The 15877-nt window shown below is 36.3% G+C and overlaps 1 protein-coding gene and 1 long non-coding RNA gene across 2 annotated transcripts in view; one reads left to right on the forward strand and one right to left on the reverse strand.

The window, feature by feature from the left end:
• Positions 1–15877, forward strand: part of LOC128995060 (uncharacterized) — a 164321-nt gene that overhangs the window by 55417 nt on the left and 93027 nt on the right. The gene's annotated exons all lie outside the window — the stretch shown is intronic.
• Positions 9969–12004, reverse strand: LOC128995059 (uncharacterized). Its single transcript, XM_054419937.1, has 2 exons — positions 11642–12004; positions 9969–10142 (listed from the first exon to the last, which is right to left on the reverse strand). The coding sequence occupies exons 1-2, from the start codon at positions 11987–11989 to the stop codon at positions 10032–10034; spliced, it is 459 nt and encodes a 152-aa protein (XP_054275912.1). The 5' UTR covers positions 11990–12004; the 3' UTR covers positions 9969–10031.

The raw sequence follows: 15877 nt of genomic DNA on the forward strand, positions 1-15877 counted from the left end.
GAGCGGAGCAAATATATTAATATAATACCTTTCCAAAGTCAATGCTGAAACTGTTTCTCGTAAATGAGATGTATACATGCAGTATCCAAAGGCAATGGTATATTTGGTAACTTTCGTAGTTTGGTATGTAATGTGTGAAACACACCTTCAGACTTTCTGTTACTTACTATTGGGTGGGTCCACCATATTTTCTTTTTGTGACCAGCGTCGTCTACAAACTAAACGTACACTGAGAACAACATTACGAATATTAATTTACGGCGTGATAGATCCAGGGCACGTCTATTTAAAAAAAAAAACAAAAAAAAAACAATTTAGTATGGTGCTACTAAATTTTCTTCAAAAAAACGTTCGGACAATTTTTGAGAAAATCCGATTTTCCGTTATTTTATTGTTTTTTATATATAAGAAAATCAGCCTTAAAATCAAAATTAAAAAAAAAATAAATACCCCCGCCGCAGCAAACCTGCAGACTAAGCGAATTTCCATTTGACTGATTGGATTTACACTGAAATGTCTACTTAAAAATATAACATTTATTCTCTATTTAAATAGAATTAGTTTAACTAGTACTTAGGTTTGCTGCATCAGGGAGGGTAAAACTGTTTTTTTTTTTGTAAAACGTTAATAGTTAGTAAGAAATAAAAACATTTTCCAAATTTGATCAAAATATGTTCATAAACAAGCAAACTACAACAATTTACTTATTCTCCATAAGAATAACATGGTAATTTTAAATTTACAATTTTTTGGAATTTTCTCGGTAACCATTAGGCGCATAATAACGCTTCAATATACTAAATTATTTGTTTTTTTAAGCTCTACAAAATGGTTTGGAAAGAAATTGCTAAATTTTATGTTTTTTGGGTCAAAAATGGGAAAAACCTATTTTTACCCCATAAAACCCCCCGTAAACCCCCGTTCCCATGGTCTGATCATGCTGGATCGCGAACTCGTTCGAATAAACGTAGGTTTACACGTTTGTACCAAATTTCATCAAAATCGGATCATTTTTGCTCGAGTTATCGTGCTAACGGACACATATATATATATATATATAAATATATAAATATATATATATATATGAATTTGAACGGATGGTGTTTTTGGCCTCTAGGGACCTCAAAATTAAAAAAAAAATCGGTCCCGCGTCTAGGTCTTACCATGAGTACTACGGTAATAGCTTATTCCCTATATAGGAAATTCGCTAAAAATGCCTGGAGATATCATTGATTACTACATAGTACATACATACCAATTTTCATCAAAATCGGACCTCAGGTGTAGCCTGTAGCTCTGTACACATCTGCATATACTGACACACACACATACACAGACATTAATTCGAAACCACTTTTTTGGGTCCACGGGGCCCAAAACGGATATGAATGGTAATTATTTAGTAATTATAATAATAGGTTAAATACCTTATTTACATCTTCAATCCAAGTAGTCTTTTAGCGAATTTCTCATATAGTGAATAAGCTATTACCGTAGTACTCATGGTAAGACCTGGACCTGGGACGGATTTAATTTTTCGTTTTGAGGTCCCTAGAGGCCAAAAACACCATCCGTTCAAATTCATATATATATATATATATATATATATTTATATATACAGAATGTTTTTTTTTTTTACTTGCATCTTTGTTTATGTAAAAACCGCAATAGATAGAAAGATGCAGTTTGCGGGAATCATCTATTGACGTAGGGGGGCCCAACTGTTTTGAATTTAACGTACATTCACATTCCCCCCTTTCCCCCCTGCCACCAACTTAATTTTTTTAAATAGCAAGGTACTCCTTAATACATATAACATGAAAGAGCATGAAAAAAGAAAATGTTTTGCGAAAAAAAATTGAAAATCGGCTCATAATTTTATGAGATACTAGCTGTACCCACGGGCTTTGCCCCGTTTAACTTCATAAGTCTTCGCATGGCTCAATCACGTCCTGGTTGAAGTTCGTTCGCTAAGCTCACTCACCTTCAGGTTGGAGCTCGTTCGCTGCGCTCACTTGTTTTCAGGTTAGCTCGTTCGCTACGCTCACTCACCTTTTGGTTGCAAATTAGCTGTCATAATTTTAAAAAGTCATCTCTTTTATTGTTTTTAATACTTTGATAAAAGTTTTTATGTTTTAATATTTAAAATTGGAGAATGTAAACGTTGTTAAGTGCACAGGTGTGCTGCGATTGGGGTTTAATACATTTGGACTTATACAAAAGGAAAATAGTTTTCTGTGCTGCACTCTGTAGAAACACTGTGGCACTATTTCAAATCATGATTAATGCTAATACAGAATGTTGTGATTATTCAAACCTACAAAACAGTTGGTGAAAGTAAACATCTGCTTTTAAATTATATTTATTTGTAAACATTGTAGATAAAAAAGTCTGACATTGGCCCACATAAAAAAAACCCTCTGTGGCAGAGCCCTTTTGACGGATCTGCACCAAACCTCACTCGAACCATCCTTGAAAGAGGCTTAATAATGCCTGAAAGTTTCATTACAATCTGTCGAGTGGTTTCGGAGTCCATAACGTATATACACACACACATACATACATACATAGTTCCTCTTTTATAGATATAGATTTCACCCCCTTTCTCTCCCTACCCTTAACTTAAAATTTCAAAATTGCGAGAGATCCCTTGTGACATATCAAATGAAAGAGCACGAAAAAAGAAAATGTTTAGTGAAAACATTTTAAAATTTGCTCATAAATTTGTGAGATATCCCCCCTCCCCGGAACTTCTTTCTTTTTTTTAATAGCAAGGTACCCCTTGTGACATATCAAATAAAAGAGCATGAAAAAGAAAATGTTTGGTGAAAAAAATATTTGTATTTAGCTTATAAATTTGTGAGATATTTCACCCCCTTTCTCTCCCTTCCCTTAACTTAAAATTTTGCAATTGCGAGATATCCCTTGTGACATATCAATTGAAAGAGCACGAAAAAATAACATTTTTAACTAAACAATTTTTGAAGTCGTGTTCTAAAATTGTAAGATATTTTAGGATGTGTTATTAATACTTACAGCTTTAGCCATATTGTGTTGTTAGATATTACGTAATTGCCATTAACTGTAATTTACTTTAACGGTTAAAACTTTAAAAACTGTTGAAGAAAAATGTACCATTAATAACAATGTAATTTTGAAAGTGAAAAAAAAAAACAAACAGATAACAATTGCTATGACAATGTGTGGTAAGGATCAACTTTCACTTTTACTGGTTGAGGTTTTTTGGAATGTCCAAGCAACCTTAGTTTACTTGCTCTTTTGCAAGCCAATACAAGTGGGATTAGTTAGCATTCTTGTGTTCTTTAAGTAACTGTTCACTTAATTGTTGTACGATGTTTAATTAAACTGTATCTAATTAAAATTTTATTTATTGGTTGTGAAGTTGTCTAGTTGTAGAATGGTGTACACGTTGCAGGAACGTAACCAAATATTTTTTTTTTCGGTTCTCAGAACCAGAGTGCAATAATTACAACAAGAGTGTTCAATGAGCGGTAGAAATAGAAATGTTTCCCATCAATATGTACAACAATTAGTTTGTAAATTTCGTGGAACTGGACCAGTAGGTAACATTAAGAGGAGTGGAGTACGAGTTCTTGATGATGTAACTCAAATTGAGGTTTTGGGTCACTTTACAGCAGATCCGTCAAGCTCTCTTCGTAAAGTTGCTGCCGAAACTGGGTTATCAATTAGCTCTGTACGTAAAGTAACCAAAATGCACAAATTTCATCCCTACAAAGTTCAGATTTTACAGAAGTTGTACGAAGACGATTCGGATAGGAGGCTGCAATTTTGCGAACAGATGTGTCAAATGATACTAAATAACGAAATATCAGTGAAGAACGTCTTCTTTTCAGATGAGTGCACTTTTTTTCTTAACGGTTTTATTAACAAACATAACTGTCGCTACTGGAGTGACACCAATCCTCATTTACTACATTTACTGAAGGACATTTCCAGACGCGCCTTAAGTTTAATGTTTGGGCAGGGATTTTTAGAGACACTGTTATCGGTCCATTGTTCTTTGAAGGTAATTTGAACGGAGACAAATATCTAAACTTGCTGCAAGAGTCCATCGAGCCTCTCATCACGGATATAATTTAAAACACAGTAAATGAGCATGGTGAGCCGGAGCATGATGAGAATTTCGTTTACTTTCAACAAGATGGAGCGTAAAGAACGTAAAGGACTGGTTGAATCTACGTTTTGCTGGCCGATGGATTGGACGCAGGGGTTCAATCGAGTCGCCCGCGAGATCGCCAGATCTTACGCCATTGGATTTTTTTTTGTGGGGGCATTTAAAAACCGTAGTCTACAAAACTCCACCCGTTGATTTAATGGATCTCAGAAATCAAATAGAAATTGAATGCAGGGCTCTTAGAAGAGAAACATTCCAAAAAGTGAGAGCTGAGTTTGAAAACAGGCTTAACCATTGTATGGCGAAAATTGGTAGAAATTTTGAAAACTTCCTTTAACACGTAATAAGGTATTAAAATATTGATAAAGTTTAAAATTATAGGGTAGGGGGAGATAGTTATTGCAATATTTCACAAATAATCAACTAATTTCAAAAATTATTTCACCAGAAATGATTTTTTCATGCCCTTTCATTTTAAATGTCACAAGGGATTGACATTTCAACATTTTAAGCTAAGGGAAGGGAGAGAAAGGGGGTTATATAAAAAATGTATAAGCCGATTACAAAGATTCTTTCATCAAACATTTTCTTTTTACATGCCCTTTCAATTAATATGTCACAAGGGATATCTCGCAATTCCAAAATTTTATGTTAAGGGAAGGGAGCGAAAGGGGGTGAACAATCTCACAAATTTATGAGCCGATTTTCAATTTCTTCACCAAACATTTTCTTTTTTCATGCTCTTTCATTTGATATGTCACAAGGGGTACCTTGATATTAAAAAAAATAAGTAGGTGGTAGGGGGTAAAGGGGGGAATGTAAATGTAACATTGAATTCCAAATAATTGGGCCCCCTACGTCAATAGATGATTCCCGCAAACTGCATATTTCTATCTACTGCGGTTTTTACATAAATAAAGATGCAAGATTAAATAAAAACACCTTGTATATATATGTGTGTCCGTTAGCGCGATAACTCGAGCAAAAATGATTCGATTTTGATGAAATTTTGTGCAAACGTGTAAACCTACGTTTATTCGAACAACTTCGCGAACCAGCACAATCGGACCATGGGAACGGGTGTTTATTGGGGCTTTTATGTGGTAAAAATGGGTTTTCCCCATTTTTTCTCCTAAAAACAAAAAAAAATTGCAATTTCTTTCTAAACCGTTTTGTAGAGCTTAAAAAAAGAAATAGTTTAGTATATTGAAGCGCTGTTGTATACCTAACGGTCACGGAGAAAATTAAAAAATAGTGTAATAATTATATATTCCTGTGTTATTCTTATGGAGAAAATGAAAACTGTTGTAGTTTACTTGTTTATGGATATAAATTGATAATATTTATTTCATTATATACTATTGACGTATGGTCAAAAAACACTTTTTACCTTCCCCGTAGCAGCAAACATAAGCACTCATTAAATCTAATGTTAGGTATTTGAATTGAGAATAAACATGTCTTATTTATGGAAATATTTTAGTAAACATGTAATCAGAGAAGTTAAAATTCGCTTAGTCTGCAGGTTTTGCTGCGGCGGGGGTATTTATGATTACTATATTTTCGGGGCTAACAGCTCAAATTTCAAATCTTCTTGTCTTGTTAAATTACTGTTAATAGCATTGGTCATTGTTGAACCGCAGGGGGCTCACGCTTGCGTGGGTTCGTGGCCTGGGCGACCACGCGGACCCTAGCTCTCCCAGAGGGGAGGTAATTGCCCGGTGTTGGAACCGGCACTTCAGGTAGACCACAAGCTATGGACGACTGGACAAGCCAGCCTCTTTGGGTTTACCCAAAGTGAGAGTACCCAGTGACATTCCCTCCATTCAGGGTGGTGGGGTGTTCAGCTCTGCTAGTGTTGATTAAGTTCATAGATCTTTCACCTGCCTGTAGCTTGTGGTTGTGACTGAGTCCTACCTGTCGTGTACGACTGACATTTTGTGAGGCATATCCTCGACTTTGGAAGTAGCCTCGTCCTGGGAGGTGAAATACCTAGCCCCCAGAGGGGAGGTAAATGCTCCGTGTTGGTATCGGCATTTTCATTTTGGTCACAGACATGGACGACTGGACATTGGGTCCCAGTGACATTCCTTTATCCAGGATGGAGGGGTGTTTAGCTCTAGGAGAGATGGAAGTACATCATAATCTCTAACCTACCTGTGTCTGTGGTTCTTTGGGCTTCGGCCTGCTTGTTGTGTGCGACCAGCATTCAGTGGGCAAATCCTCGACTTTGGAAGTAACCTTTCCTGGAGGTGAAAACGGGCAAGTACCCGCAGCTCACGGGGACACTCAAGGGCAACGTAACTTTCCGCAGTGTGAGGGCAACGGTTTGTAGGTACTTATGCAAACCAATCCCTGTCTCTGAGCACGGACGGTATGGTTATCTTGAGTGTGGGGGGTTCTTCCCGGAACCTCAATTGAGTCAAGGGTGTCGCCACCTCTGGTGGATAGGTTCATCCGGGTGGGTCCCACTTCTATACCTGCCTCCTTTTGGGAAACCCTGATGGCCTGGCAGTGATGTTGGGTCTGACGGGCAAACGAAGTAGATCGGGTGCTGGGTCCGAGCCCGCCAGGGGTATCTGGGGATCTATCGCTCTGGTTATCTCTGGTTTCCCAGCAATGGGTAAGGCCTCGATCGGGCAGCGATGTAAATGGGAGGTTGGGGTTCCCCCCGTCAGCGTGCTGACGGTCCCCTTCCTCCTGGCTATCGATGGCGGGTTCTGCCTGTCAGGGATTAGATAGGTCCCGAGTGTTGCTTGCACTAAATGCGTCGGGGCGCTCTACCATGGACCTCTAGGTCTCGACCTAGTGGAACCCAGGTGGAGTGACGCTTAAACAAGCAGCCGGAATCCCTGGTTAGGATTGAGGGGCAACCCTCCTTCCGAAGGGTCTGCTTCGGCAGCCGGCGAGCCTGATGACCTTAAGTCATCCGCCCATGATGTGCTAAAGGTTGATGCGTAAGCTTCGGCCTACATCATGGGGCCCGGGTATGTCCTAAAGGATAGGTACCGGGTATGCAGTCAGGGGGCTTCGGCTCTCATGACAAAACGAAATGAAATGAAAATGAAATGAAATGGTCATTGTTGAAGTTCACATGTACACATAGCCTACACTCACACACGAAACATTTATTATTGACCACTTAACAAGCAACATTGAAAATTGGTATTTTGGCCGGCCTAAACAAAAATGATTAGCGTTGTGGTTGTACACTGACTATATTATTATTATTACTCTTTATAAATCCAAGAGGCAAAACATGGATAAAAAATATTTAGCTCTCTGAGTGTTAAATATTCGCATGTAATCAAAAGTTGCCGATTCGATCCTTAAAAGATTAAAAAGCGACTTAATGGTTAGAAACTGGACCCAGCTAACCTTGATCATTGACAACGCTTGAAAAAATCCCGTCATCTGTTGAACTTAGTTACTGTACGACTTAGTTTAAATCATCTGATTATATACAATAACATAAACTCACCATTGTCAACATACCATTTCACTCAAACAATCGTCTTCATATTCTTAGATAGTTTTAATATCGCAGCACGAGGTGGTATAGAGCAATAGAGTGGCGTCAGTCGGGATCTCCGAATACCCAGAATTCCGCTTGGCGCCGCCAATCCGCCCGCCAAAACTTGTTTATTGTACTTTTTCTCTTTGTGTCAGTTTTTGTTAGTCCGATCCAATGAAATGTGTCTTTTCAATTGGCAGGATCCGCTGGATGGTCAATTTTGATATTTATTACTTTTGGATCTACAAAATGTTTATCAGTTTATTTTTTGATGAAACATAACTTATATAAATACAACTAAATTATACAGTTATTATTCAGAGTGGAGTAAGTGTAATGTAATAGAGTGTCGTATTTTTATATACAGCTGTATATGTAGCGCATGTAATGCTTTTTTGCATTTTACCCATTTTTTCCTTTATTTGTCAGGCATTCTATATAATGCCTGAATCGAACCAGTGACCTTCAGATTTGAATAAGAACATCTAGTACCTCTCATCTACACATCTATATTCACTCAATCTCTAATTAGTGATCACTATATTTCAAAAGCCATAACCTGGAATGAAGGTTCTAGGTGTGCAATAAAAAGCGTTTTTTTAGAAATTCCATCAGGTCTCTGCCCCGTGGCCTTTAAAGTTCCCATGTTATCCTCATGGGGATAAGATTTGTTTACACTTTAGCATATCATTATACTTTAGAATTTCACTTCATTATGGGAACAGCTGGTTTTATTTAATTGGTTGAAATGAAAAGAAAACTGCATTGTTTTGTGGCTTATAAATTTGTGTGTTACTGCATAACACTACTTGTAATCGTTAAACTAATTTAAGAATCGATATATTTTACTTACTTTGATACATTCATAAGAAATGGTGACCGTACTTGTGCACTACATGTTGTGGTTTTTAAGATCTATACATGTGTTTAGATTAAAGCACACGCCTTAAAAAATAAAAAAGTGTGTTTCCAAAACAAAGAGATAATTGTATATTATTTTTGCGTAGTTGTATAATTCAAGAGGCGTAATATTTAACTCATTTACTTTTTCATAAATTTTTAAATAATAATTTTAGATTACAACCGCCAATTAGTTACGGCGCTTTCTAATCCAGAGTTAGTGGCTACCGATCTCTGCAGTTTACTTTAGATAATTCACGAAGATTTCACATTCCATTCGAAAAATAAAAATTTTTATGAGCGTTTCGTGGTCTTAAAATGTGTTATTTTTAACAAGCATCCTTAACTTGCTGTTGGAATAATAATTTTTTTAAAGTTTTAAATATTTATGTTTCAGCTTACAGCTACGAATGTAAGCTGATACATAAATATTTAAAATTAAAAACGACAATTTTAAAAATTGGGCCAAAGTGTGTAACTGTATTTCATAAACTCCAGACGAAGAACGGTCAATCAATCAGTATACTTAGCCGAGATTTAAAGATCCTGGATTGAGGATTCTGGTACCTGCCGCAAACATTTCATCAGTACAGTTCACCTATTTACTGTACCGGCTCATCCCTTGTTTTGCTGGATACGTTCCACGCACGGGCAGTTATAATCTATGTGGACGGGCAAATGCAAGGTTAAAAGAGGCCGCGAACCTCGTTTTGAAAAAAAAAAAGTTGGAGTCGTAGACACCCCCAGCATAGTTGACCACAGAGGAATGAGGATGACTGATCATAAACTGATATATTGTCGTGTAACTTGCAAGACAAAAAAGGGTCGAAGCTCAAATACAAACTCATTTACATTTAGAGATCTTTCAAAATTTAAATGCCGATACTGCACTCAAAATAACTGCTGATGCTAACGGGAGTTGTGTGTACAAGCTAGAATCTCCTGAATACCTTTCCTATTTTGACCATAAAAAAACAATTTTTCTCCAAACCATTTCGTAGAGCTTTAAAAAAGAGATAGTTATGTATATTGAAGCGTTGTTGTATGCCTAACAGTTACGGTGATAATCCAAAAAACAAATTTAAATTTCCCATGTAATTCTTAAGGATAATAAATAAACTGTTGTAGTTTGCTTGTTTGTGGATATATTTTAATTAAATTTGTAATTTTTTTCCATACTAGGTCAACATTTCAATAAAAAAATACCTCAATACCTTCCCTGTAGCAACAAACCTAAGTACTCAGTAAATTTAATGTAATTTAAATAAGAAAGCAAGTCTGACAATTTTAAGGGAATATATTAGTATAGATCCAGCCAGGAAAATGGAAATTTGCTTAGTCTGCAGGTTCGCTGTGGTGGGGTATTTATAATTTAACAGGTAAAAATAGACACGAACATAACAATGTATGCATAGTTTGTATTTGAATCAAACAGCAGTCGACTTAACCTTTATGGCAAAATCAATATGGGGTATGGGGAACTCCAAAAGTCCTCCTTGTCCTCCCAGAAACAGAGAGTCCAACACGGGGTGGAACTCCATAACTAGTACTAGATAGTCTCTGGGTCCCGCGCTGGAACAGTGAAAATACAAATTGGAGCATGAGGCTATAACATCTATTTAGTAAAAAAAAGTAATAAAAAAAACTTACACAATGGAGTTACATACAGTTAAAAGTGTTTTGCATTATGCCGTCCAGCTGCCGTACAATTTATTTTATTAACACGTTTTTATTAGCACGCTTTATTGTTGGGTATACATTTTGCAATCGATTTTAATCTAACTTTGCGATGAGATAGAGACTTGAAACATAGCTTATAAATGGATGACAATGCAATATTAAATCATTTCATTTCCATATTTCAATTGGGCTACGCCCCATGGGCTTCCAAAATATCAATTTTTACATTTTGGAAGAATGTCAATAGTCAAATCTTACTTCTTACTAATATTATAAATAATGTGAAAGTTTGTGTGTTTGTTTGTTTATTTGTTTGTTTGTTTGTTTGAAATTCGATCACGCATTAACTACTGGATTGATCGGGCTGAAATTTGGCATGATGATAGCTCACATTCCCGATTAACATATAGGCATATTCTTATCTCAAAAATCCTTTCGGGCTCCGCCCCAGTGACTCTGTAGTAGGAAAGGAAACAAACATATTCACACAGTACATCCTGAGTGTATGATTTACATCTATATTTCTAATCGCGGTACTGTAAAATAGCAAATCATTCAATAGGTGAAGATAATCGTAAAAAAGCTATTGCAAGCGCCTCAAGTTTTTAGTTTTAAATCTTATAAGTGTTTATCCTCTCCACATATCTATAGATACAGAAACAATTAACATAACAGAATTATTTTATTAGACTCGCCGATTTCTGTTGTGGTGGAAAGAAGCTTAAGAGGGTTGAATATATAATATATTACCGTTACTTTTCATTCCTTAGTACGTAGGTAAATAGTTAGGTGTTCTAGAGGTAATCAACGTGATCAACTCACATCATTGGATAGGTATTACAAGTATGTTTTCAACCCACAAAAAGTAGTTTCACTATATACTTGCAATGGCTGGTCAAATGGTCAACATGTTCACTTGGGAGCGAAGAAACCTTTTGTTCATTAACTCCTTTACTTCTTTCACTAACAACTTGAGCAGGGTTTTCGTAGAAGCCGAATACGACTGCGGAAATGCCGTCGTCCGAGCCCTTTAAGCACTGAGTTTCCTTATCGGAAAACCGTCTATTTTAACCGTTGTTTGTTTTTCATAGTTTGTTTTTCGTTGTTGTCAGTAGGTGCCAAAAGAATCAGCCGTATTTGGCATCTAGGAAAACACGCCTTAAACTGCACGGATCTTAAAAAAAGAGGGCCGCCACCATTATAATTTGCTAGCTATGTTCGGTTAGGGTAGGTTACGTCTGGTAAAGTTAGGGGTAAGTTAGGTTAAGATAGGTAGAGTTAGATTGAGTCAGGTAATGTTAGGTTTGTTTACATTAACTTTATATGTAGCAAAATTTTAGTAGGAGCTCTCTTTTTTAAAAGGCCATACTGCACTTTTAGTTAAGGCTTACCCTGCCTCTCCACTGGTGGGCTGGTAGGCCCCTGATCCCACCACTATCACCTGGTAGGTCCACTCTCACACCGTTGTCAAGGTTAACTGGTGGCTGTAGAGAGATTTCTTTGGTTATGCCGTTTGCCATATACCTCATCTTTTTGTTCTCCTTGTCCAAAGACAGGAATCCGTTGAGACCGTCCTCTGAGCACTCCTCGTTAAAGAACAAATACACTGTTTCTCCGTCGGAATCGGTCAATCGCCCGACAATCCCTTGAGGCGTGTCGTAGCACTGCAGAACCCAAAAGTCTACAGTGGTTTCAAACTCAGTGCTGTAACCAGTGAGCACATAACCAGCCTGTTGCATCTCCGATGTTCCCAGCACGCGTGTGACTGAAAAAATACTGGTTGATAAATCGTATGCATACATTTAAACAATGTTTAACATGTATTGTTTCAGTATATGCAGTGTTTAATATTTAGCAATATAATTGACTATACACAGAATAGACTTCCCATGTAATGTAAAATTTGAAGCCAAACAAACGTGGTGCAATCTGTTGAGATGGTCACAAACTATTGGCAATATTCTGTGTTAAGTGATAAATCAATCAGCTGTTTGATATGATACTGTTTTGGTTTTAGTTAATATTCAACCCAATACATAGATAAATAGATGGTCCTGAACTCCATCTATTTTCTTGGCTTCAAACTTTCATATCATAAGGGAAGTCTAAATGGCAATATTAAACAATACTTGTGACCATATCTATCTATATATATAATACGAGAAGCCGTTTTTTGTTAACGCAACTCCTCCCTTATTTGTTGACCAATTTCAATTCCTACTCTTAAGGGCGTGAGACCCTCTCAAAGGCCAATTTCCCCCATAAGAAATACATAGAACAATTTTAAAAACAAAAACAGCTGTTTATAAAAAGAAACTCATTAGCTTTTTGGGAGTAAATATTAATGTTTGTAATATTCAGTAAGTTAAGACCAAGTTAAACAGTTAATCAGTTTTGTTGGAAGAACAGAAAATGCCTCAAGTTCAAAGAAGAAATATTGATAACGGTAGGATGAGACAATTCATTAATGATAAGATATGTTAGGTGTATGAGGACTGAGGAGAGTAGAAAAAGAGAGGTCCAACAGATACCCATCCAGATACACATTCACTTGGTGAGATGAATAATATTTGCCAGCTCTGCTATGCAACTTACTTTGGAAGTGATAAAATTATAATATAATATTATAATAATTATAACTACGATTTAACCTGTCATTTCGTGTTTATAGTTTCGGTATTTCCGAACCTTCTGGACTTTTCTTTTAAACGTTTTTAAAACATTCCTACGATCTTAATAAACAAGAAAATACCTTTAAAGCATTTTTTTAGGCGCGGAAACCACTTCAAATTACAAAAACATGCGGAACTATATTCTCAAAACGCGGAGCACATTTCTTGCCGAGGAAAAATAGCGGAGTGATACGGACCGCGGGTACTACTTTCTCTAGGGCACCATTTGTGTTGCCAGCTGAACCTAAAAACGAGTTGTATAGTGTTTGAAAGACTAATTATTTATATGCTTTATAGGGACTGTAGGAAAAATATAATGTGTAACACGAGTGAAAAAGGCCTTTGCTGCACTCGAGATCATTCCACTTTCGCCTGCGGCTTGTGCGTAAACATTGCTCTCGTGTGCAGCAAAGTGCCACTTTCACCACTAGTTACACAAATAACTTTAGTCGTACAGAGTTTAGCCAAAACATGTATAACTCTGTATTTTCTCCCCACTATAAATTTGGAAGCTTCTTATTAGGTATTTTGCAATTAACTTTTAATGGTGGTGAATCGAGCAAAGTAGAAGATAATATTCTGAAAGTGAATATCTTGGCACACAGCTTTTTAATTAAATATCACATACAGAAATACTTTTTACACAATTAATAACAATCGAAGAGAAATTGTGCATTTTGATTGCTCAGAGTTTTATTGTAAACGCCGTTTAAGTAAAACTCACCAGTGATGGCACCGCTAATCCATACTTGGACCTGAAACAATAAATTATTATGGTAATCTTATATTTTAAAAACTATTGGTTTTCTTTTCCAAGTTCGTTTGGCTCTTCTATCCGACCGGTTTTCATGATTGAGGTCTCAAATTGAAGGGCACGCACATGGTTCATATATAATTAAATGCTGATGCTTGATGTGAAACATGTGCAGTAACATTTCTGTGGGATCGCAGTTAAGTTAAATATCCACAGTGAACCCATCTACGTTCACGCACGTACGTATCTACGTACGTGAACGAAATTTGCTCCTCATGTATTTCTTATGGGAGTTAAATTTGGTTTTATTTTCGGAGTTCGTTTGGCTCTTGTACCCGACCGATTTTCATGATTGATGTCAAAATTGAAGGTATGCATGATTATGCAGATTAGTATGCAGATTACACATCAAACATCAGCACATACAGGGTGATTGGTATAAGTGTGCCAGCTATCTTATTCGAAAGTTATAAGAGATATAACAAAATGTTAAATTGTAACTGCCTTGGATTTTTTATCAAACAATTTTTAATCAAGTTGAAAAATAATTTTAGTCGTCATTTTTCCAATATGGCCGCAAACTTTGATTTTTCTTACGGATAACCCTTTATTTTATGCCTGTTTTAGAAATTAAATACAATTTAAAGCGTTTTTATTCTTGACATTTATTCTCTAAAGCTACTAGTTTAGTAGTTACCGCGTGTTTCAAAAATTACTTGCTGGGTACATTCTGCATCATGTATTTCCTAAACGAGTAAGTTTAGAGCAAAAATGCAAAGACGAATAAGGGTCTTAAAATTGCATCTAGATTCTAAAAGGACCATAACATACTTAACAAATATTGATTCCATAGTTTCACAAAATGGCCACCATTTTCCAAAATGGCAGGGAAATCTTAAAATGGGGAAACTGTGTAGATTATGGTCTTTTTAGAATCTAGAAGCAATTTGAAGTCTTTTACATTTTTGCTTTAAACGTACTCGTTGAGGAGCTACATGATACAGAATGTACACCGCAAGTAATTTTTTCTTAGTTGTAACACGCTGTAACCACTAAACTAGTAGCTTAAGAGAAAAAATCCAGGAATAAAAACGTTTTTAAATTGCATTTACTTTCTAAAACAGGCATAAAATATAGGGTCTTCCGTAAGAAAAATCTAAGTTGGCGGCCATATTGGAAAAATGACGGTTAAATTTGTTTTTTCAACTTGACCAAAATTTCTTTAGTAAAAAATCCAAGGCAAACGATGGGTAAAAATTAAGTAATTTTGTGTAGACGCCCCCTTTCACCAATTCCTGTAATAAAAGTCCTCCCCACGGCTTTTCCCTACATTCCATCAAAGTCACAATGTATTTCTTATGAAAAAGATATACTAACCCAGCTGTTTAATAAAGCTTACTTCAGTAGTGGAATTCGTCAAGTGTAAAGATTTGCGTCAGCGAAGACATGATTATTGTATGCTTGAAGTTGTATTGAACCTTTCCCGACTGGTTTTTAACATTTGCAATGGTATGTTATGGGATAAACGGTGTGACGTAAGAGAACTTAAGAACAAATTGGATCGTAATTGAAAAACAAACAGTAAACCGTTAGCTGTAACGTCAAACTGTTTATTTAATGATAATAACATTCATGTTAAGTAATTAATGACCAGGTGTAGAACAGAACTCTGGTAATCGTGAGTCGATAGTAGGTTATGCGAGATATTCCGCCAATCAGAGAGGAGTATTTCATAAGCCCCTCCTCCTAAGTGTTACACCTAACGCACACGTGTATCAGCTGATGACACCAGCTGAATTATTAATTATTTAAGTTGGAGACGCCACTAGGCGCGTATTTTAACCAAATATGAGTGTAGGATAAGTGGCGCGACTGTACCGTTGGAGGTTATGAAATTTGGACATTATGAACCGCTCCGTTTATTTAATATTTAAACGTTGGAGTTTGTGAAACTTGGACATTGTGAAACAGTGATTATTTGAATGTTATAGATTTGGAGCTTATGAAATTTGGAGGTTATGAACCGCTCTGTTTATTTAATTTTTAAACGTTGGAGTTTGTGAAACTTGGACATTGTGAAACAGTGATTTTTTGAATGTTATAGTTTTGGAGCTTATGGAATTTGGACATTATGAAACGCGCTGTTCATTTAATATTTTAACCGTTGGAGTTTGTGAAATTTGGATTTATGAAACGCTCCC

The sequence above is a fragment of the Macrosteles quadrilineatus genome, unplaced genomic scaffold, assembly GCF_028750875.1.
Source record: "Macrosteles quadrilineatus isolate MER2022 unplaced genomic scaffold, UCM_ALF_1.0 Scaffold_5__1_contigs__length_97177068, whole genome shotgun sequence".
In the NCBI taxonomy this organism is placed as follows: domain Eukaryota; kingdom Metazoa; phylum Arthropoda; class Insecta; order Hemiptera; family Cicadellidae; genus Macrosteles; species Macrosteles quadrilineatus.

Bases quoted from the DNA above. Each gene is read 5' to 3' on its own strand.
- LOC128995059 (XM_054419937.1), bottom strand. From the start codon at position 11,989: ATGCAACAGGCTGGTTATGTGCTCACTGGTTACAGCACTGAGTTTGAA. The intron at 10,143-11,641 runs GTAAGCCTTAAC...TCACTGTTCCAG, and splicing joins CCCACCAGTGGAGAGGCAGG to CGCGGGACCCAGAGACTATC.